This window comes from Urocampus carinirostris, chromosome 3 (assembly GCF_059441175.1).
Source record: "Urocampus carinirostris isolate Australia breed hairy pipefish chromosome 3, RoL_Ucar_1.0, whole genome shotgun sequence".
NCBI lineage: Eukaryota > Metazoa > Chordata > Actinopteri > Syngnathiformes > Syngnathidae > Urocampus > Urocampus carinirostris.
The window spans coordinates 32130713-32153222 of NC_142351.1; the positions used below are offsets into that span (position 1 = coordinate 32130713).

The 22510-nt window shown below is 39.4% G+C and overlaps 1 protein-coding gene and 1 non-coding gene across 2 annotated transcripts in view; both read right to left on the bottom strand.

Moving 5' to 3' along the window:
* The window catches only part of LOC148369469 (bone morphogenetic protein receptor type-2-like), a 33165-nt gene continuing 10655 nt past the window's right edge, over positions 1-22510 (bottom strand). Inside the window, exons 2-13 of the mRNA XM_088331496.1 lie at positions 17992-18177; positions 15934-16113; positions 12793-12900; positions 11470-11561; positions 10956-11186; positions 10198-10312; positions 6820-6980; positions 6563-6710; positions 6225-6361; positions 4996-5168; positions 3601-4916; positions 1-1574 (exon numbers count right to left, since the gene is read on the bottom strand). Coding sequence (XP_088187622.1) covers positions 1327-1574; positions 3601-4916; positions 4996-5168; positions 6225-6361; positions 6563-6710; positions 6820-6980; positions 10198-10312; positions 10956-11186; positions 11470-11561; positions 12793-12900; positions 15934-16113; positions 17992-18177 — 3095 coding nt within the window. The 3' untranslated portion in view covers positions 1-1326. The remainder of the gene's footprint in view (positions 1575-3600; positions 4917-4995; positions 5169-6224; positions 6362-6562; positions 6711-6819; positions 6981-10197; positions 10313-10955; positions 11187-11469; positions 11562-12792; positions 12901-15933; positions 16114-17991; positions 18178-22510) is intronic.
* On the bottom strand, positions 12592-12791 carry LOC148369470 (U2 spliceosomal RNA). The gene has a single exon (XR_015850163.1). It is a non-coding gene; the product is annotated as a U2 spliceosomal RNA (small nuclear RNA).

Sequence of the window (22510 nt, forward strand, 5' to 3'; positions counted from 1 at the left end):
CAAAGGTATCCATACGTTTATTAAGTTGTTTTTCTTCCATAGTGTCTTGCAAAGATTTAGGGAAATCATTTATAGCAAACAAGAAGCAATGGAATCAAACATCATCCATGTCCATTGAAAGCAACACCGAATCCCATTCAAATATGCAAATAAATGCAATAATAGTGTTTTTTTTCTTGCATAAAAATGATAGATTACAAAAACGTAAATGCGATCTCGTTCATCAGATCCTGAAGTGGTGTCGGGAATACAGGATGAGTACAACATACATAGAACTGTACAGCGCTGCGTTCAAGCAAAACATGACTTGGCTTTACGCACAAACATACTGTGGAACCGTTCGAACATTAAGCAAGGTGATCAGCAGCACAAAAATATTTAGCGTGCTTTGGAAAGGGGTTTGGTATCTTTATCCATTATTTTTTTTTTAATTCCAGCCCAAACTGGACTTTACTTCTTAAGCGTACTGGTTAAATTTCAGTCATGTACATAAGGTCAGGGGGCACTGCGACAAGAGCCTTTGATTGAGGGCAAACAATACAGAAAAGGGTTGATGATGTGATTGTGTGGAAAAAAAGGGAAAGGAAATATTTTCATGAGCTTGATTGTTGTTGGTGACAGAAATTGAAGGATTGTCTTCAGTTGGGGGCAAGGGAGACAATGTCGATGATTGTGATAATCATAAGTGCAAAAGGGATTGACATGTTAAAAATGTGATTGTGGGTTAGAAACAAAAAAAAATAAAAAAAAAAGAAGTAGAAAAAATAAAACATGACAAACATCTAAAAGCTACATCCTATTGCACAGTTAAACTGGATGATGCAAAACGACATACAGAATCAAATCCAAACACACCAATAAAAAAATGTTCCGTCTTTTAAAACCGTAGACTTCTTTTCAACAACAGGGCCTTAGGTTTGAATGGAAACAAACAAGAGGGCATGATTAAATTTCGTGCGGCGTGGCGGTCAGGACGGGGCGGGGAGTTGGGGCAGAAGCGAAGGCCGATCTCATCGGCTCGAAGTGCACGAGGGGAGAAAACACTCGGATGCATTTGAGGAGCCGACAGGAAGCGAAAACGGTCGGCGACGGCGGGGGAGGGAATGATGCGTAGCTTGAATTGGCTTGAAAGATAAATGACGCCATTGAAAGGGACACACTGCAGAGAGACCTTATTCAATGAACTGTACACGGGACGTGACTCTTGGACCACGATTCCTCGTAGCTTCCTCTTATTTATTCCAAGCTGCTGATTGCCCCTCCCTCCACTTCGTGAAATAAAAAACCTTCGGGTTTGTTCAGTCTTCACTAGGCTGACCGTAAAGCTCACACATGCGTGTCGCTGCGTTCGCTGACCAAATCTCCGCCTCGCAGGTAAATGGCAGAAGCGGACTTGGGCCGGTTGTGGCTATTGCCCCGTCCGGGCCCGTTGTTGTTGACTTCAATACCCCTGGCGTCTGAAGAGATGACCCATGTGGTCGGCCGCCATTTCTTTAGGGAATACGGCGTTTTGACGCGCTTTTTGATCTTATCGCCGGTGCCTGAGGCGTTGTCGGGGTGCCCGAAGCTGTCGCCTGCAATCAGAAATGGTCATCCATGACTGGCCTCAAATAAACAGTGAAGCAAAATTTTTTGGGGGTATATGTTAACTCAATTACTGTTTTTTGTGTATAACGTACCTTTTCTTCCTTAAGAACAAAAAAACCCTAAAGTCAGAGTGCACGTTAAACACATGGGTTTGGTTGTTGCAGGATACAACGACTGGTACTAACACTGATCACAAACTCTGCTACATCGAGAGCGCCGTGCTCTAACCACTGGGCTCACGTTGATAGAGAGGACATGCAAAAAGGCGGTGGGTTTGATGATACAATTATAATAAAATGTGCAGGTAGTATGCTTCGAACAGTGTTTTTCAACCAATGTGCCATGAGACCTTGTCTAGTGTGCTGCTGGAATTTGCCCAATTTCATCTTTCCCAAAAAATCAGGCCCTTATTCAGTATTTTTGCTATCTTCAGAAGAGGAACTGGAATAGTCATCCATATCAGTATGTGGCAGTAGATTTTTATATACTTTTTATATACTAATCATCTGCTCATGAGGTAGCAGAGTACATTTAATAACTTAATTTGTTTAACAAAGCGGTTTAAGATTGCACTGTAAAGAATAAAAACAAATAAAACACATTCTTTTTTTAAGTATTATTTTCTTTTTATATACTAATGACCTACTTATGAGGTAGTACAGTTAAATATTTGACATTACTTCATTTTCAAACATTTTTGATGGACGGTGTGCCCCGGAACTTTTTTTTTTATAAATAAAAGTGTACCTTGGTTCAAAAAGGCTTGAAAACCCCTGTCTTAGAATTTACAAGAATAGAATACAATTCTTTTTCATTGTAATATATGAAATGCACATGAAAATTAAGATTCGTCTCTGAAAAGGTGGCTAAAGACGGTGTGATAATTCCATTAAATCCAATGTCTTTGCATGTGACACCTATATCACTGTTAGTCCAGTGATTATAATTCTGCGCTTTAATCAAGGCATCTTGTTATTTTAAAATCCCTTTTTTTTTAAAAGGGTCGCTTTTTATTTAGGTATACAATAACACGGTCAAAGCAAACTTTACTCAATGCCGGTTTCTTGGCTCGTTGCAGACGGAAGCATATTTCTGTGTGGAAGTTAGGTACCGTAAATTCAGGACTACAGAGCGCACCTGATTAGAAAAACCATACAGTGGAGAATAGTGTCAGATTCTACTGACACTGGCATGAAGTGTTATTTTGTGCTGTTGTCATTTGTGGTTGCCTCAGTGACAGACCATGTTTTATTCGCTTGTCCTATCTCCCCGAGAATTAAAAGAAACTCCAGCGATCTGACAATGATACCAATTATAGGGGAATAGAAGTGTTGCTTTTTTGATGTATAACATTCACTGCTGTTTATTTCAGATACATACATTGATGATTTGATTTGTGGGTAAATAAGTTAAATATTCAGGTAAATACTGAAATAAGTACTGTACTCTCAAATCTCCAGTTTTGCTCCTGCTATGTATTATATGAATAATATTTGAAAAATATGGAATCATTTTCACAAAGGGGTGTCATAATTTTTCATTTTGTATTTACACAGTTCAGCTCGACGTTTTATTTGGTGCTGCACCGTATTTAAACATGCTGTATGGAATGTGGTACTTGTTACTGCTGACGCAATCTCATGGCTGGTGTTATAATGGCCGCCTCTGTCAAGCTCTTTATGTTACGTGGGCAAGTACATATATTTATTAAACGCGCTGGAATAAACTCCTTTTTTCGTCTTTTTGGGTTAGCATTTGGGTTGTACTTGAGACACGCCTTTTCTTACTTGGAGCATAAAGTAACTCTCCAAACCAATGTTTAAAATGTTGCAAAAAGTAGCAGCTTGTAGCCTAGAATTTACAGTTATCAAAAAACCCCCCTAAATATTCAGAGAATGCTCGTTTTAAAACCGACACTGAAGATATACCTAATGCTAGCAAAATAACTAAAGCTCATGCATTGTTTACCAGAGGCAAATGATGTTTACAGTAAAGCAGAGCCCAGTGTCTCACCTGACAAGGCCAGGTCCTGTGTGGTGAAGGACAAGTCCAAGGAGTTCGGTCTCTCTGGTCGGCGGATTCTGGGCTGCCTGAGCAGGGACTCGTCTCTCATGGTGACGACCGAGGGGCCGGAGCCAGTCTCGCCGCTTTCAGCCGGGAACCCCGTGGGAGCCCCGCACACTCCCTCCGTCCCAGTGTCCCCGTCTCCACCTACTTCACTCTCACCTCCGCTCTCGCCGTCGCCCTGGCCAAGGCCCGTGTTGCTGTTGTTGTTGTTTGTGTTCGGACGGGCCGAGCGCAGCGCGGCCACGCCCATGGACGCGTCCCTGAGATCAGGCGGCTCGCGACTCAGGAGCGGCTCGTGCTCGTCGGGGCTGGCCGTGATCACGCCCAGGCTGAGGCGACTGTCGTCAGAATGCAGGGCTCCGTTTCCGTTGGGAACGACGCCAGATCCTCCGAATTCAGCTTCTCTGCTGATAACCGCGGGAGAGACGATTGGTCTGTTGTGACCGTTACCGGCGCCGTTTATACTGCCGTTGCCGTGCACGGCTCGCTCAGAGGGTATATTGTTGATGCCGGCCCCTCGATGAGCTTCCGAATCTAGGTTTGTGCCACTGTTGATCTTGGATCCCTCGACCTGCCGTAAATTGGACTTCCCCGACCGCCCGAACTTGAACCTGAGCGAGGAGGAAGATGACTCCTTCTTTGCTGGTTTGTTTCGCAGGGACAAGCTCGACGGCCTTTTAGGAAGGTTCTGTTGCTTAGGCAGGGGAAAGACGGATACCGGCATGGAAGCTGCGGATTCGGACGCCCCCGAAGCTTCGCTGGCCATCTTGATGAGTGGGTAAAGCAAGCTGGAACTCCCCGGGCTGAGCGGGTCTGGCGAGCAGAACTGCTTTTGCGAGTGTTCCATCAAGTTCTCATCTGAGCTCTCTTTCAGGTTCTTGTCTACCTCTTTGGGGTCAAGTTTGGTGGTCTCCAGGTCCTCCTGAGTAAGGTGGAGGCAGACGGGCATTGAGGCACAGCTGGTTGGCCCCTCGGACTCAGAAATGATAGTAGTAGTTGTGGTGGAGACAGAGGGGCTTCCTCTAAGACCCGAACAAGCCCCGCTGGTGCTGCTTCCCTCTGGGCTGGGCATCCGAGCGTTAGCTTGCTGCTGGCGTTCTTGGTTGATGGAGTTTCTGTTCCGTTCCCCGGGCCCGCTACCAACCCGACCACCTACAGAGCTTGTGGTATCGCCATGTGTATTTTTGGCCACACTCTCATGCTCCTCAATATAAGTGGAAGAATGGTCAGCATATAAACCAGATTTGGGGGTGACGCGGTTTCTGAAAAAGTGGGGAAAATATCGTGTTTTAAATAGCAAGCAGACTGATAGATAAAGGAAGAAGCCTCCTTCATGGTTACCTCTCATTGTGCAGGGTGGTCGACATGGGGTTGAGGGTGGGGCTGACAGATTTGGAGCGGTCCCAAATGAGGAGCAGCTCTGTCAGCCGTTCCTCGGCACACTGGGCTGTGAGGCGGGCCTCGGCATCTTGATCCCAGCAATCCTCCATTGTCTCTTTTAGAGAACGAACCGCCTGTCAGATAAGAGACACAAGACATGTAGTCAATAATCCAAATCAATATGGAATGCAAGCTTTTCATTGGTGATTTTATTATACATGGATAATATACATGTTATCCATGTGGTCTTATGAATATTTCAAAGCCACCAAAATGATACAAACTATGATCCAAAATCCAATCTTAGATTTCTTGATGTGATTAAGTAAGCGTGTTTGTTATTAACCCTTTGAAAAAGATTCATGTGCTGTAAAAGTATATATTGGCGTCATTTCCAGACATCTTTAAACTGATATGCAGCACAATCTAAGACAGGAGAGAGCAACATATGGCCTGACAAGCTTTTAATCCGGCCCACTGAACAAAAAAAAAAAAAAAGGAAAAATATAATGACAATATATTTGATGTTGTTGTTGTGGCAGTCCTGCTCCAGTTTTCCTTTCTATCCATAAAAAAAATATTTTTAAAGAATGTGTACTGCGCTTAAGGCTTACATTCAAATAGTCTGCGTTTTTCTGTACTTCTTGATTTTTGTGTATTTATTAAGATATTTTTCCAAGGTCATAAAAAACACTTATGATTCAGCCCTTTTGCTTTTTGCAGATTTTACTTTTCTTTCATTCCGATGGTTTCAAAATTGATTGTATGTAGTTTTAACCAAATGCAAAATGTAATTTAACATGGACATATAGATGCTTGCAGGTATATTTATTCATAAATGCATATGACAAAAATTGGATAGGTCTACACTATCTTTTTTTCCTCATGTATCAATGAGGTATTGGATTCCAGACTATCGGAAGTAAAAAAAAAAAAGAATCAACCATTTCTTACTTCCTTGTCCAGCCCCTGTTCCAAATTCTTTAACCCACCATTGCCCGAGACTCCAAATGTTTGCCCAACTCTGAATTGAAAGGTTCTTATTGTTTTAAATCAGGTTTATAAAAAAAACTGAACACCACATTTTGGTAAGCATTCTTCACAAGAAATATTTGAACTAAAAAGTTGTTGTCCAACTATCGCTAAATCTGTTGCTCCGCTTCAGACTTGGACTCCATACACACACTTACCAAGCTGTTCTCTTTCCAGGCTTCCGGGAATTTGGGTCGCTGTTTCTCCCTCGACACAAGCACTTGCATGTCCTCGAACGTCGGGTGGTTGCCGGCTTCCGCCTGGAAGGCCATCTGGTACTCTGGAACAGATTCGCCTAAAGGTGGGGAGTGAGGAACAGCGATGGTAAATACAATAACAGCAAAACCACAATATTATATCTTTGACTATCTTTATGCATTCGTACAAACAATTATCTTGATAATGCCTATAGGGTGAGAGTATTGTAGCGATATTGAAAATATTGTGTGGCTTGGATAGCGTTAAATCTCTGGTATATGTATGAGCAAAGTCTTACCAGGGAAAAGGTCTGTACATCTCATGAAAGTCTCCCAATAGACTAGACCCAGAGCGTACATGTCCACCTGTTTCAACGCAGACTCACAGTCTCTGAGATTGACTGCCCCCTCCAGCACTTCTGGTGCCATGTAGCGAATGGTTCCCACCTACAAACAGGTAGCAGGGGGAAGAAAATGACTGTACGAATACATACAATCGCGCCCGGCTGCATTCCTTCAATTACATTCTGCTTTCATTGCAATGGTTAATCCTTACCTCACTGATGGCTGCGTTTTCTTCCTCCCCATGGCGTGCTGGCCTATTACCCGTTAGCTTCATGGACAGGCCGAAATCGATAATAACGCAAGTGCCATCGGCCTTGACAAGAATGTTCCGACTGTTCAGGTCCCTGTGGGAGACTGCAGGCTTGTACATGTCTAGAAAAGAAGAGATAATGATATGAGTTATATCAAGAATACACATCCTGACAATGATTGGAAGTCATTCAGTTCAAAGATAGAGCTCCAAAATTCACTATCAAAGCGCTTTACAATGTGCTTCAAATTTACCCATTCACCCACACTCACACACCAATAGCGGCCGTGCAGCCATGCACGCCAACCTGGTTATTGAGGCATTAGGGGTTCACTGTCTTACCCAAGGACACTTCGACATGCAACACGGAGGAGCCGGAATTCGAACTGCGATCTCTTGATCCCAAGACGAGCGCTCTACCTCCTGAGCTACTGCCACTATAAAATTGATTGATGCTTTCCCAACAAGACTTTTACCGAGGAGACAGAAGAGGGGCCTGTTTTTTTTCCCTTTTTGAGATTGTTTCTAGACAAAACACCTATTTTGGGTCATTGTCAGGTCACATTACCCAAGTAGTGAATTCGTTGATTTTTGACACAAACTTTTATCAAGCCAATTGTTCATTTCATTGTTTTGTCGATACCAATTATTATTATGTGGACATGTGTATGAATCTTGTTATTTATACACTAAACACTCATTTGTGAGGAGGCAATCTCTGTTTTTGAATATTTCCACGTAATCAGAATGGAAATTACAGATTCCCTTGGTCATGAAACCAATTTCTCCAACCTTTTAAACCGAGAGCAACTTATTGATACTATTTAGCGAAAAAGAATAGAATAGAATATAATTTACTTTTATTGTCATTCTTTGTAACAATGCACACAGAACGAAATGTCGATACACCTGACCAGTACAGTTAAACTGTAGCGAGCCGATGCAATAAAAAGACACCAAATTTGATGTTCATTTCTAAAATAACAACTTATCCTGACATTATATATGATATTTTTTAGGGTAATTATTGGAAGTAGGGCTAAAAAGAAGAGATCCGCAAGCACGTTAGCTGTTCTCAGAGGGCACCAAATTGGAGACCCTTGATGTATAACTACCGAATCATACAGAATCAAACAAATTCCCTCAAATTTCTTTGTGTTCCCCTCAAGACATTATACCAGAACCATATGCACTAATTAAAGGCTCCTACACCGTGTCTACTACTTAAAAAAAAACTATGACCACATTGCTTAATATCCTCAGTCTATGCAATCTTACTGACCAGGGTCACCAGACCATGAGAAACGGACTTGTTCACAACACTGTGTACAACTCTCCTCCCTTGTCACTTGCTCATTGAATTCACTTTTCCTTACTTCTTACTTGTAAGCCTTCCAGAATTCCAGAAGAATTTTGATTAAAAAAAAAAAAAAAAAAAAAAAAAAAAAAAAAACATCCTGAAAAAGTGGCAAGTGGTCGGCCCACAGCTCTCTCACGAAACATGCCTAATGTGTTTCCCTAACGTTTTGAAGGGGAGGCAGAGACAAATCTCCTTGGATAGGTATCTTTTTAAAACACCTTTAGAAAGTGATAGTGTTGCATGTCCAACTAAAAGGGTAAAAGTGATGAATGAAACCTGAAAAAAAAGCAAAAAAAAAAAATGTGCTTACGTGTTCTTGTTCATTTGAATGACTTTAATGTTAAGAGTACAGTAAGTGCTTACATAACGTCAAAAGTTGTCACTTATACCGCCCTACTTCAGCACTTTCTCACCACGCACGCAGTTTCGTTACAGTGACTCGAGTTCTTCCTTGGTAAGTGCTAATAATAAACTCGCATTTTATTTGTTAATATCTCATTTATCTCATGACTGCATTTTTTGTTTAATTAGTATTTCAATGTGTGATCAGGAAGATGTTTTTTTTTATAACTTTTTATTTCTCACACACTTTCACAGAGGGTTGATTCATCCATCATTCAGCAACACAAACAAAAATATATACGATTGACATACCCATAAATAACAAAAGAAACAACAACAAAAAATATTGATGAAAGAAATAAAATAAAAGATGAGGTGTTTAGATAACTAAAATTTGTGTGATAAGCTTCCATCTTTTCTTGAATTGATCTAGTTTCAGTTGAAGTCTTGCAGTTATTTTTTTCCATAATGTACATTTGCTTGAATTTTTCTCTCCATTGTTTTATGTCAGGAGGTTGTGGTTTCAGCCAGGAAGATGAGATCATTTTCTTTGCTTCCAGAAGCATAACCCTTAGTACATATTTATGTTGAACAGTCAATAATCTTCTGACAAAATTCCTAATACATAAGTCACTGGGTCCAACCGCAACTCCCAACCAATAATTAATTTTATTTCTGTCTGAATACTTCTCCAGAAATGTAATATTACAGGGCAATTCCAGAAAATATGTGTGAAATCTCCGACCCTCCCACAGTTAGGCAAACATAGACTGGAGGTATTTTTATATTTTGAAGTGATGGAGGGTGTATAGAAGAATCACATTTTTACTTTGCATTCAAACTCCCTCCATGTTGGGCTGCTGGTTATTTTGTGTCCATCTTTCAAAGTTTTTTTCCATTCGTCGTCTTTTATCACTACATTAACTTCTTGTTCCAATTTTTGCTTAACCACCATCTCATCATTACTGAGATCCATTCGCAGAGGTTTACACAATTTAGAGATAACCCCCCTTTATCAATTGTCCTTTTGAGTATGATATTAAAAATTCCTCAATTTTAGTTGGCTCCTTAGATATTTTCCCCCATTCATCATGTTTCTTGAGGTAATGCCTTAGTTGCAAATATTTGTAAAAATCATTTCTAGGTAGGTCAAATTCTTGTTGGAGTTGTTCGAACGATTTCAATGCCTGTCCTTCAAACATTCGAGTGATCAACATCAACCCTTTTTGGGCCCATTTTTCAAATCCTACATCCATAACCCCAGGTTTAAAGTCTGGGTTTTTCGCAATTTTTGTGGCCCTATTCACAGACCTTGATATTTTTAATTTTTTTTCTTTCTATTGTTGACCATGTTTTAATAGTTCCCTTAATCCATTCATTCTGGATTTTCAACTTCTTCCACATCACTACTGATATGAATGGTTTCCACAGGCACATTTGAAGATGTTTTTTATAACTGTTTAGGGTTCACCTTGATCTTTTTGGGAGGTCAGGAACAGGCCAATTAGTTTGGAATTATTTATTAGCTGGGCGACGAGCTCAATCCTGGAACAAATCATATTATATGTAGAGGTACCACATTTCTCTTTTAAGCTAATACACCTAAAACCTGCATGGCTCACTTTCATCCACCTCACCTCCTTTGAAGAGTTCTGTGTGCAGGTACGCCAATCCCCGAGTGACGGAGTGAGCGAGCCGGCAGCTGTTGACCCAGTCGTTGGTCTGGAGGCTCAGGTACCGACTCAGTGAGCCCTGGGGTAGGGAAGAGAGAGGTAGTGCCAAGAAAAACACAAAAGAGGCGCTGTCGAGAGACGCAAAGTTGATGAGGCGGCAAAAGCGATTCATTTGTCGGCCTCTATCTCGGGGGTCTGACGAAATAAGATGTGACGTGTGTGCAGGCAGGCAAAATGTCGAGTCTTTTTTACTTCAAAACAAGATTTGATAAAAGGCGAGTAACGTTTCAACTTCACTGTGCAATACAATCAGGTGATGACGTAGTACTTATCAGAGCAATTATTCAATTATTTGAGTTAACTTTACACTGGTTTTACTGTAAACCCAAAAAAAACATTTTAAACACATCAAGTTTTTTCTTTAACTCTATACATATATACAAACATACCTACATTCAAACAAGTTTACTCTTGTGCTGCTTATCTTATTGCTCTATTTTTCACCGCACTATTCGGTCATTGCACCATTACTACAACTTGGGCCAGTATATAAGCACCTACGTTGTAAATATTTTTTTCTTATATCTTTTAATCTCTTTAAAGTCTTTATTACAAGTTTACCCTAGAGTGCCATGTTGAATCTCGTCGCATACAATGTTTCACCACGTTGATATCAATGAAAATAAATACACTTCTATTAATTGAATGGAAACTTGACTCACGTGTGGATAGTAATCCATGACCAGCAAGTATTCTGTGCGCCCGTCCGAGCCTGTGCGCTCATCGGCGGCGACGAAGCAGGCTAGGTTGTCATGCTCCAGTAGCGGCAGCCGATAGATGGAGCATTCGTTGAGAAAGTTTTGCCGATTGGTGGAGGAAAAAACCTTGACGGCAACAGGTCGCTCGTCGAGCGAGCCGCAGTAGACGGTGCCGTATCGACCCCGGCCAATCAGCTGAAGGTAGGCAGCAATGGGAGGAAAGGTTAGAGAAAAATACTAGATATACAGTAGGTATGCTTACAGCCTTGCACATAAATGAGTTGAAACCTTTTTTACTGTAAATCATTTCGAAATAATCTAAATTGACTTCTCTTAAGACCAACTCGACAAAGATAAATTGAAAATAATAATGATTATATATATATGTGTGTGTGTAACAATACCTATTTCCTCGTACACAATAACTGGCACAGCTTTTAGCAATGGCAATACAAAAAAATCATAATTCAGAACAGACCTCGAGCAGTTTGAGATTATCCAGATCCAAAGAGCTCTCGGAGCCAGCAGCCTCCATCATGTTCAGATTGTGAAGACCTTGTTTACCGTCTCCTGGTGAAAAAGAAAAAGACAGACAAGAGGAAAAAGTATTTTAAAAAAAGGTCTTTGGTTATCTACTTTGTTACATAGATTATGACTCCTGCAAAACATTTGAAAAATGTAAGCAACTCCTTTTTTAATGCTCTAAGTCAGTGTTTTTAAACCAGTGTGCCAGGGCACACTAGCGTGCCGTGAGACCTTGTCTAGTTTGCCGCAAGGAACTGACCAATTTTATCTTTGTGAAAAAAGCATGCCACTGGTTCAGTATCTTTGATTTCGTCAGGTCATCAGCCGAGTAACTAACATACATCCATATCAGTAGGTGGCAGTAGATTACCATTTTTTTCATTAATTTCATTTTTTCCTTTTATATATACAAATACTATGCTTGTGGGGTATAGCAGGGAAATATATTTGATAACTTATATGATTAAAAATAAAAATAGTTTTAGTTCTGCACAGATACGATCAATGATACATCAAATAATGTAAAAAAAATTGCAAATCTGATTTTGCAAATATATTTTTATGATTATTTTCTTATTTTATAAAACAAATATGGTAGTAAAAAAATCTAGTATTTTTGTTATGGTTTTAAAAAACAAAAATTTCAACATGACAGCAAATTATACACCAAAACAAATAAAAACATGTATTACCACCTGAGCCACGATATCCGCAGAAGATAAACAAAAGATATACTGTCATTTTAAGCGATATCATCATTTGAACGAAAACAAACAAAAAAAAACAACAACATGAAACTAGTTCCAGGTTTCATTTTTTAAACAAGGACTGTGTGCCTTGAGATTTTTTAATTAAAAAAAGTGTGCCTTGGCTCCAAAAAGGTTGAAAAACACTGCTCTAAGTGTGGTTTAGGGGTTTTAGGGGTTTTAAGGGTTATTTAGCTTGTTCATAAATCTTTATCCATTATCCGTTATCGGTCAGTTCATAATACGCTACAAAGCCTAGGAGCCGGGACACTTACTCTCAGCCAAAAGGCCAAGCTAAGGACCTAGCCCTGAAGCCTTGCTGCGATCATTGCGAATGCACCGTTCCCGGAGGTACTGCAATACCGGGCCGTTGCGTGGAGTGGACAGAGCAAGCTCCTATGCCATCTCCGAGTTGCAAAAATCAAAGATCATAGCTTTGTGACATCATAAGGCCAGTAAACGGTAAAGATAAGGTCCTAGCAACCGAACGGTAAAGATAAGGTCCTAGCTTTACAGCCATGGAAACTCACCACGCATCATTCGGTAACCAAAGAAAGCAGCTACTGCGGCGACAGCCAGCACAGAGACAGTTGCCAGGGCAATGATTATTGTCTTTTCGTAGCGAAGTGTGTGAGTGTCTGCAAGAATGAAACATTTGAAGGGAGAACAATAAGCATGTACATATAGAAAATTTGAAAACAATAAGCATGTACAGAAAATTTGAATTCTACTTTATCGAAAATATACCTGGTTGACCACTATAGTTTAAGAAGACTACAAATGTTACGTTTGAACCCTGTTTGGACAAGTGAAGTATATCCTCTGATGTTTCGGTTGGATTGTTAATGTACAATGATGCTTTCCCCCTCTAAATTACTCAAAACTGGCCAACAAAAGAATCGCAGACTATTGCTATTGCATTTTATTATTTTTGATGCAATTAAACAGTTTCAATTCCCTTTCAATCATACATTATGAATCAGAGTCTACTGTTTCAACTGTCTAAGGTTTGAATGACACAAAGATATTTTAATATCCCAAATGTTTCGGTTCTTTCTTTAGCTGTTGATGCATTTTCTTCAGTTTGTTTTAGTTTGCCACTATTCTGTGGCAGTATTCATGAACTATGGCTTTAACATAAAGAAGTACACGCTGATCCAGAATACATTAACTGACTTGAGATTTAATTCCACTCTGCAATCGAGACATCCTGTACCGTATGCAACCAAGCTTCTCCAGAACATTATCAAAGCTGTCTATAATTTGAAGGTCAATGAGACCTTGGATTGCGGTTGTCACGATATGAGCGTTTTGGTACTGACTTCCTTTTTCTTTCCCAAACAATTAATAAACAGTAAGTTATGACAGATAGGTGCACAACATTTCTCAAACAAAAACATCACTTATATTTTTTATGGGAATACATAAATTACAATTGTTTCTGGACTACTAAATACAGATGATTACAATAATAAAAATACAATGCCGGTAGGATAGAAAATTCCGTGTAATTTAGCAACGAATAAGTACCAGTAGATTTTTACATCGATACAATTTGGTGATGCAAAAATTTGAAATGCATAAGAGAAGAAGCTATTATTTTTAATAAAAACTTTAAAACATAGATAGCGATACAGATTAACTAATGGGAATCTAAATCAATCTAATTGTAGGGCAAATAAGCCCAGCACAACAGCAACTACTTCATTCAACTTGTTTATAATGTCTGTCGGGTTGGGATATCATACATGCCAGCTATTCTTTTTTAATCGTCCACCTCCTATAGACTTAAAAACACTTTGGGGGTAAGGTTTTCACCACCCCCCTAATCTAAAAACCGGTTCAGCCCTGAAACCCACCAGGAAAGTGTCAGTTTTCTGAAGGTCACTGGTCCTTTAAAAAGGGACCAGCAAACATGATTAGTTCGTTCTTCTCGCCTGGCGGTTGTCAAAAAGCCATACAAACAAAAAAACAAAAACAAATTAACGTTTTAACAGCGCTTTGTCTCGCACTGGAAGTCTGCCCGAACTCTACTGTCATCCTTGCTCTGTCCTGGCCGAGACGTGAACCTTCTCCCCAAGGTGACTGTTCAATTTCAAACTCCCTGGATCTGTGGGCTGGGTAACTTGAGAGGACTATCCTGCACGAATGAATATCCTAAATTAATCCTATCAAAATAGAAAAGCTGTTCCTTTTAGATAAAATTAACTTTTCTGATTCCCTCCCACTCGCCATAAATTCAACCCCTCCACACGGTCGCTTCTTTCTATGTTCGATTTTGACAAAAGTGTGTCTTCAATTTTTCATTTAAGTAAATGTTCTGCATTTATATAGCACTTTTCAAGCCGATGAAGACCTCCCAGAGCGCTTTACCATTGACACTTTTCCCTTTTACACACTAACTAATCGATAGCAGCATCAGCCATGCAAGGCAACTACCTGCTATAGGGGCATTAGGGATTCAAGTGTCTTGCCCAAGGAATGAATGAAAACTTTATTCCTAACATTATAAAATAAAAACAGGACAAAAACAATGACTCAATAACAAAAATAATGTTAGCATGTTACTTCGACATATAACACGGAAGAGCCGGGAATTGAACCTGCGACCTCTTGATCCCAAAACAAGCGCACTACCTCCTGAGCCAATGTCGGTTATTACTCATTCTGCAAAATTTGTCTTCAGATTATGTGACTGATACAACTAAACAGTATGGTCAATCGCTGACACCATCTATTGACAAATTTGGTAACTGTTCAAATAACCTTCTACATTTAAATTTAATTTATTTTAGATGGATATCTAATTGCGATTTGTGTGTGTGTGTGTGTTATAGGTCCAACAACGCTGGCACATTTGCTTGTATGATGTAAATTTATTTTCCTTATGTTCCACTTTAGATGAATACTTTTTCTGTTGTCGTTTCCCAACCGAATTGACCTACACTAGATTTGCTATATTGAATTATTTAAATTATCAAATTGATGTTATAAATATTTTGGGGCCCTAAATAATTAAATTAATAATAATAATAATAAAATATGTAATAACTGTACGATGAAAAAAAGACAGAAAGAAATAATGATTTCATGACAGCATACTTTCAGACTCCCTCCTGTGTTTGTCACCTGTGTACAAAGCAGAACACTCACCAACCCGGCAACAGACAGACTGATAACACAGACGCCTTGCATTCCGAGGAATGCTGAGTGGCAACATGAACGGTCGCATGCGTGCATGTTTCGCTACCTGCTTCTACACATGGAACACACCACGCACGCAACACTGCATCTAGTCCGCGGCCAAATCTTGAGCATGGAACAATTGAAAGTGCAAGTCCTTGCTACGCTTAAAGTTTGGCCAAAATAAGTATTGAACCATCAATGTTGTTCTTGAAAGATTGTGCTTGTCTGAAAAAGGCACACTAATGAAACCATTTCTACATGTGTGTTGATGTACTACGCCTGTTTATAGCCGAGTGTTAACTGCTGAAAGAAAATGTGACACAATTTATCATACAAAATGGAAAATTAAAATTAAAAGTGTAGGTGGAAAGCTCAGAAGGTAGTTAAGACCATCATAACAGCTTTTTCTAAGATGTCCCAGGATATAGTGTGAACTACAAGGGATTACAAGTACTGTAAAAGTGCATTTGCGTGTGTACACATACAAATTGGTTGTGCAGTGGTAGGGCTGGGGGGTGAGACTTCTTCTGTGAAGTTGACGTTGCACATGTCACTGCCGCAACAGCAGAAGAGGTACGTCCCATTCTGATTTTGGGACAACAGCTTGTCGACGACGCAGCGGTCATCACGGCATACTTGGTAGTCGCTCAGGTGGGACCAACAACCTGGTTGGGGTTTACATTGTTTTCAAAGGACGATTGAAGCACATTTAATCATTTCAATAGAATTTATCGTATTTTCGCACAATAAGGAGCACCAGATTACGAGATTACCAGATTAGACGCACCACCCCAAAAAAGTGTTTTTTTTTCATAATGAGGTGCACTGGACAATAAGGCGCATGGAATTTAAACTATAATAAGAGCCAATATTCAGGGATCAGGATGGAGATTTTCATTTTCAGCTGAAATAGCCAGGGTCGAGGAATAAACCAGGGCGGAACCCCATCAGAAGCTGACCCTGATAGTGCTTTTTCTCTAGTTGCTGAAGAGCCTTTGGTTTTCTGCCATATTTTAGTAGTTGCTTGGCCAGAAGTCTCTCTTTGTCTAGATGAAGGGTGATTTGTTTTTGGTATTGCTTTAGTTAATCTCTCTGCTGCTTCAATTGCAGGATAGCTATGTCTTGTTCTGTCACATGCGTGGGTCGACTCTTTCCACCTAACACGTTTCCCATTCTCTAAAAGAATCCCCACCGCTTTTATCTCCCCTCGGCGGACCAACTGAGAGTCGTTTGGAGGTGTTTGGCCATGATAAATCATAGCCTTAGTAAAGCCAGGCGTCCGGAGAGGAGTCGGTGGCCTCGCTATTTCAGTGACTGGTGACATCGTAAACACACGTATTTGCTTATCAAACGTCGTTAAAGGGTAAATGTAGGCACATTTTGCAGTTCTAAGTTGGATGTTATGCTCTACATCAACGTTAAACCTTCAATTTCCCATCCCAAAGGTACTTCAAATACAACAACAGGTTAGAGACTGACTGTACTAAAGCACCAACGTACTACTGCATTTTCAAAAACACAGATATCTGTATTCTTCTACTGACACATTGCATGATCAGTCAGAGATCGATAAAGTCGACAAAATGGAAAATAATTTTACAACACAGCGTTCCAGACTTTTGGTTACCCATTATAATTATTAGCTCCATAATGCAGATAAGATGGAAACATTAAGACATTTGGGAGTTAAATTTAGGACTTGAAGACCTTATTTAAGACCTTTTCTATGCCTTAATTTGTGGTTATTAAATTCAAGACCTTTTCAAGTTTTTAAAACCTCGGGGGAATCCTGTTCTGGGAAAAGTGTACTTTTGCATCAGTTACAGGTGCTACAAAGAATTTTAGTTTACGTCATTCAGCGATTAACATTGAGGCTTCACTTTCTTTTCTTTAACATCTCTTAAAGCAAAAAAGGACGAATAATTGCCAGTAGGGATGCAAGTATATGGCTTAATATTTTTGAACGTCGGACCATAACATAAGCACAAGGTGCTAATTTTTACTACACAACATTGATGGGGATATGTTAAGATATTAGGAATAATCATAGAGTAATCAGAATTCAGGTTTCTGGAACAATCAGAAATATCAGTTTACTTGAGTGGTGATAATCACATATGGTAATAACTTGATTGTAAGGGATGTGCGTTCAACAAAAATGGAAAAAAAATAGCTGAAGAAGAAATCCAACGCACGAATAAGGTAATGGATGAACGGTATTGGTTTACAAGAATGAGAATTCAGTTTATGGAAAGAGTAACCCAACCTTCATGACTTAAATATCAGTCATCTGAATAAGAAAATGCACAAATTTTCTGTGCGGTCTAAGAAAATCTCAATGTAGGCAATATTTTGCTCTCAATTTGACTATTTATCCATGAAAACGTACTGACTTTAGACATGCCATCTAGTTCCCAGAGCCATGATGCTCAAAAGGCTGATAAATAGAGCAAACACAGACATACAATAATAGTTAACACTCTCAGAATGTTGAATTTAGGTTTGATGAACCACAAATGTGTTGTTTGGTACACTTGTCTTACCTTGTTTAACAAGTCGCACTTCGCCTGTTGGATTTTTCGCCCACAAGCCGAAGCAGTGTTTTCCCGTAGCGCATTGGATGGTGGTATTTTCTGGCGAGACCTGACCCTCGCCACCCGCAACTCGCGCCACCTCCGACTGGTGCTGCTGGTCTGTGAAGGCACACTCTCGCTCTTCACTCTGTGCCGCTACAAGGAGACAGCGAAAAGCGAAATTAGGAATCAAAAGTGCAGTACTTTTTCGGATCAACTAATCAGCGCATAACTTTTACCCTTCCAACCAAGCGACCGGTTTAGTTGATAAAAATAAACGAGACAGTGGGTGCCACAAAACATTCAACACATTTCAAATAATTCCTTTAAAATGATTATCTTGTATTATGTCATTCTTACACCAGATCAAACATCAGACATTTTACACATGTTTTAACTGACAAACAGTGAGTACACATACATTTTCCGCTAGCAAACTATAGGAATGTCAATTAAGTTCTGACTTTAACGGTTGAAACCAATACTAAATCATCAAGAGAGTGGGGACATTATCAAACAACACAAAGCAATTCCTGTTTGGTAGGAATATTTACGTCTAACATTAGGGCAGGAGTATCCAACGTGATGCCTAAGGGCACAACGTAGCCCCCTAAAAACACTTAAGTGGCCCTACGTACAGGGTCTGAAACTGGATCCCCAGTTTTGAATTGGTTGCTCCGATTAACTAGCAAATTTGATAATTAATTGAGATGATGCATTAGTGGTTGGATACCGGTCAACCTCAACCAATTACTTCCAGTATTAATGGCTGCAATTGCCCTTATTTAATAATAATGAACCTTACAAACACAACGCGCCACCTATTTACTCACAGCAAGACGAACCATTTAGAATATCATGACAATATTAGCAACCTATGATAACATTGTCGTCTGCTACTAGTATGGGTTGAGCGAATGTGACATTTGTCGAATCGCTAACTTTATTCCACATAGGCTATCACTATTTTTCTCCCTCCACCGCCCTTTGTGACCACTTTTGACTGAAATTATTACACTTCAACATGCAGGCAAAGAGACATTTGTCTGCTGTTAGTTGTTGAAATTTGAGTTTTTTTCTCGTCTGTACACCTCATTTTAGCACTTTATTACTGAAAAGTTGAGTCAAAGACCTTACGACCTGTTACAAGTCAAGTCAAGTCATTTTTATTTGGATAGCCCTAAATCACAAAGAGTCTCAAAGGGCTTCACAGATTATTACACTATATTACACAGACTATTTTTCAGCCGACGAGAAGAGTAGGTTATTCATATGCTATGGAGTAAAAGTGAGTTTTAAGTTTAGATTTAAACATTTCCACTGAGGTTGCAGATCGGATCTCAGGGACCTGACTTGACGACCTGTTACCTCGCGTGTGCATTTTTCCCAAATGGTTTTAACCGCAACAGGCATAAATCCTGCACTGTGGCAGTTGTTTTGATAAAAGGAACAGAATATTGAGTCAGCTTATAATGATTAATTGACCATTTAATTGCTTTTCTGTATTAAAGTGTACAGTATACACTATGTAATATTAAGGTCATATCATCATAGTGCAGGGGGAAAATTGACAATGTATCAGTCAATAATGATTTGTTTGTGTGACAATCATCACCAGAAATAGTAAATCGTGACAGCCCTACATACTAGTGACTGAGACGATCGAAGCCAAAATGGGCAAGACAAGCTCAGTCTTCTTCACCCCAGGGGATGTTATTTCAGTTTATACCTTTTGAGCGATCAATGAAAACATCAGTGTCATTCGTTACGCTTATAAAGTACTGTTTTTCTTCTCTCCAAAAGCACCTTCTGCTGCCTTTCCAGCGTTTTGCCTTTTTGTTAACCTCTAAGCTTTGAGTATTTCCACTGTCTTGTGTGCCTTTTACTGTACATAGTAGACTTTCACATTTGTTGTCAGATACATAAAATATTGTGAAAACCACTGCCAAATTATTATTTTCAAGTTATCTCCAGGTGGCAATATGAGTAGACTTTTGATCGATATATATGTTTTGCTAATAAGGCACAAATAAACACAAACCAAGTGGTACTTCAGAGGTGATTTCCTAATATATGTTTGGATGAAGCACGGCGGCGCAGTTGTAGCGCATGTGCGGCACAGTTCATGTCTTGGGAACCTCCTGCGTGGGTTCAAATCCAGCTCCAGACTTCCTGTGCGGAGTTTGTATGTTCTCCCTGTGCTTGCGTGGGTTACCTCCCACATTCCAAAAACATGCATTTCAGGTGAATTGGCCGGTCCAAATTGTACCTAGGTGTGAATGAGCGAGTGAGTCGTCTGTCCCCGTGTGCCCTGCGATTGGCTGGCAACCAGTTCAGGGTGTCCCCTGCCCACTGCCCGATGATTACTGGGATGGGCTCCAGCACCCCCGCGACCCTACTGAGGATAAGCGGTGTAGCTAATGAGATGAGATGTTTGGATGACCCTATATTGGTGTTGAAAACAAGTAATCAGGGACACCGTTTTCATGGTCAAATTCAAGCACTTTTTAAGCACTCACAACGCCAATTTTCCAATTCATCCAGTACCAATAAAAGAGGAAATCTGGTGTGAATAAATCCACAGCCCTATTGTTTGAGATCACTAAGTGTTGCCTGTAGAAAAGGAACTAAATAGTTCGATAAATACTAAGCCAAATATTTAACAAGCTCTCATAAAGGGGCATAGAATATGAAACGGAGTTTCTGTGCCCCATTTCATTAGTGTTTGCTGCCGTCTCAGGTTCATGTTGTATCCAATTTTCTTGTTATTTTTATTACGGACAGCACATCTGCAAACTGTAGAGCTATTATTGATTGGTTCATGCCAGATTTCTCCTTGTAAATGCATAATGAGTTATCAATTCACACACTCTCACCAATTATCATCCAAACAGTTCCATATTAACAGAAAGTACATAAACTGAATTCAAACAAACATCAAGGTAAGACCAAAGGGCAAATTGTTTAGGAATTTAATGTGCATCATTCAGTTCCTTTATCTGCTTTTGCTGCTCCTCTAAGTCACTTTGTTGTAGAAACGAGAGTTTGCTTTGAGCTTTAGCTTTTTCTGCGTTGCTCTCCATTGATGTTATTTTATATAGACTGTAAGTTTGCTACTAGTTAGTAGATATTTTTATTAATAAGTATTGTAACAATAATAGAATTATTTTTAATGTATATTTTATATAATATATATCTAATGACAAGACATTATAACAGTGTTTATAATTATTATTGATTATTTGGGGTTATCATTATTATTATCATTGATCCCACCAACACAAACAATATATTTAAAGTGTGTGAAAGCCAAGGAAAGTCACTCATGTGTGAACTAGGTTTGTTTAAGTTGGATCCCTTAACATTTTCAAGCACTTCACCCATAATTCAAGCATTTTCCTGACCAAGAAAACACAACATGAAAATAGATTACTGTACCTAAAATAAAAACATTCTTTATCTGATATAGAGTGCAAAATAATGTCAGAATCCACATTTTTAGAGGTTTGTTGACTAGTTTTAATATTAACATTTAATGTCAAGTAATATTTTTACCTTCATCGCTGCCCATTTATATTTGCCATTATTACTCATCAGATCCAAGAAGTGCTCTAATGAGGAAAATGGTACCCAACAACCAAATTACTACGTTTACAAACTTGCTTATAAGGCTGACCGTCTTAGAGAAAAAGCCTTTCTTCCATGAATCCATTTCCTGGACTGCGCTTCAAAATTACTGGAATTGCCCTGCTTATGGGAGGGGTGGCAGACATTTTTATACAAGCTGCAATGAAGGAAATACATTGCAACAATAGAAGGAAGTGCAGAGCCAGTGTCAAAAGTCGAGACAGTAAAAAAAACAGACTGGAACTGTGGGCTACTGATGGTCTGACCGGATGCAAAATGTAGTACAGTAAACAATACAGAACATCTATTCTTGAATGTACATTTTAAAACAAATCGCCTTGCAGCATGAATTCTTTGCAGCTAGACTATGACTTTGTCAAAAAAATAAACAATCAACCCACTAGGTAACAATAATGTAACACATTACGGCAAGTATGGGAAGTATACAGTAAACAAACAATATAAATGCAGAGGACAAGCACGATTGCAAGTTAACCAATACTACACATGAACCGTGTTTTCCAGACTATAAGGCGCAACTAAAAAAACCCAAATTGGCAAAAAATTTGTAGGTGCGCCTAATAACATGATGCACATTATATACCGCCGAATAAGATCGATAAGATTGGAAATGCATACATCAATAACAGGTGTGCGTTACTAAACAAAGTTGAAGGGTATAAAGTTGTATTTGTGCAATGATTAATTAGTCAACAAGCAACGCTGATCAAAATAACAAAACATTGTATGAAAAAAGATTTGAATCCAGGTCGTGGTACAGACACTTTTCCACCTGTATTAAGTGACATACGGAAATAAATTAGAACTTACCTCATTATCATACTATTTCTACGGTGCCAGA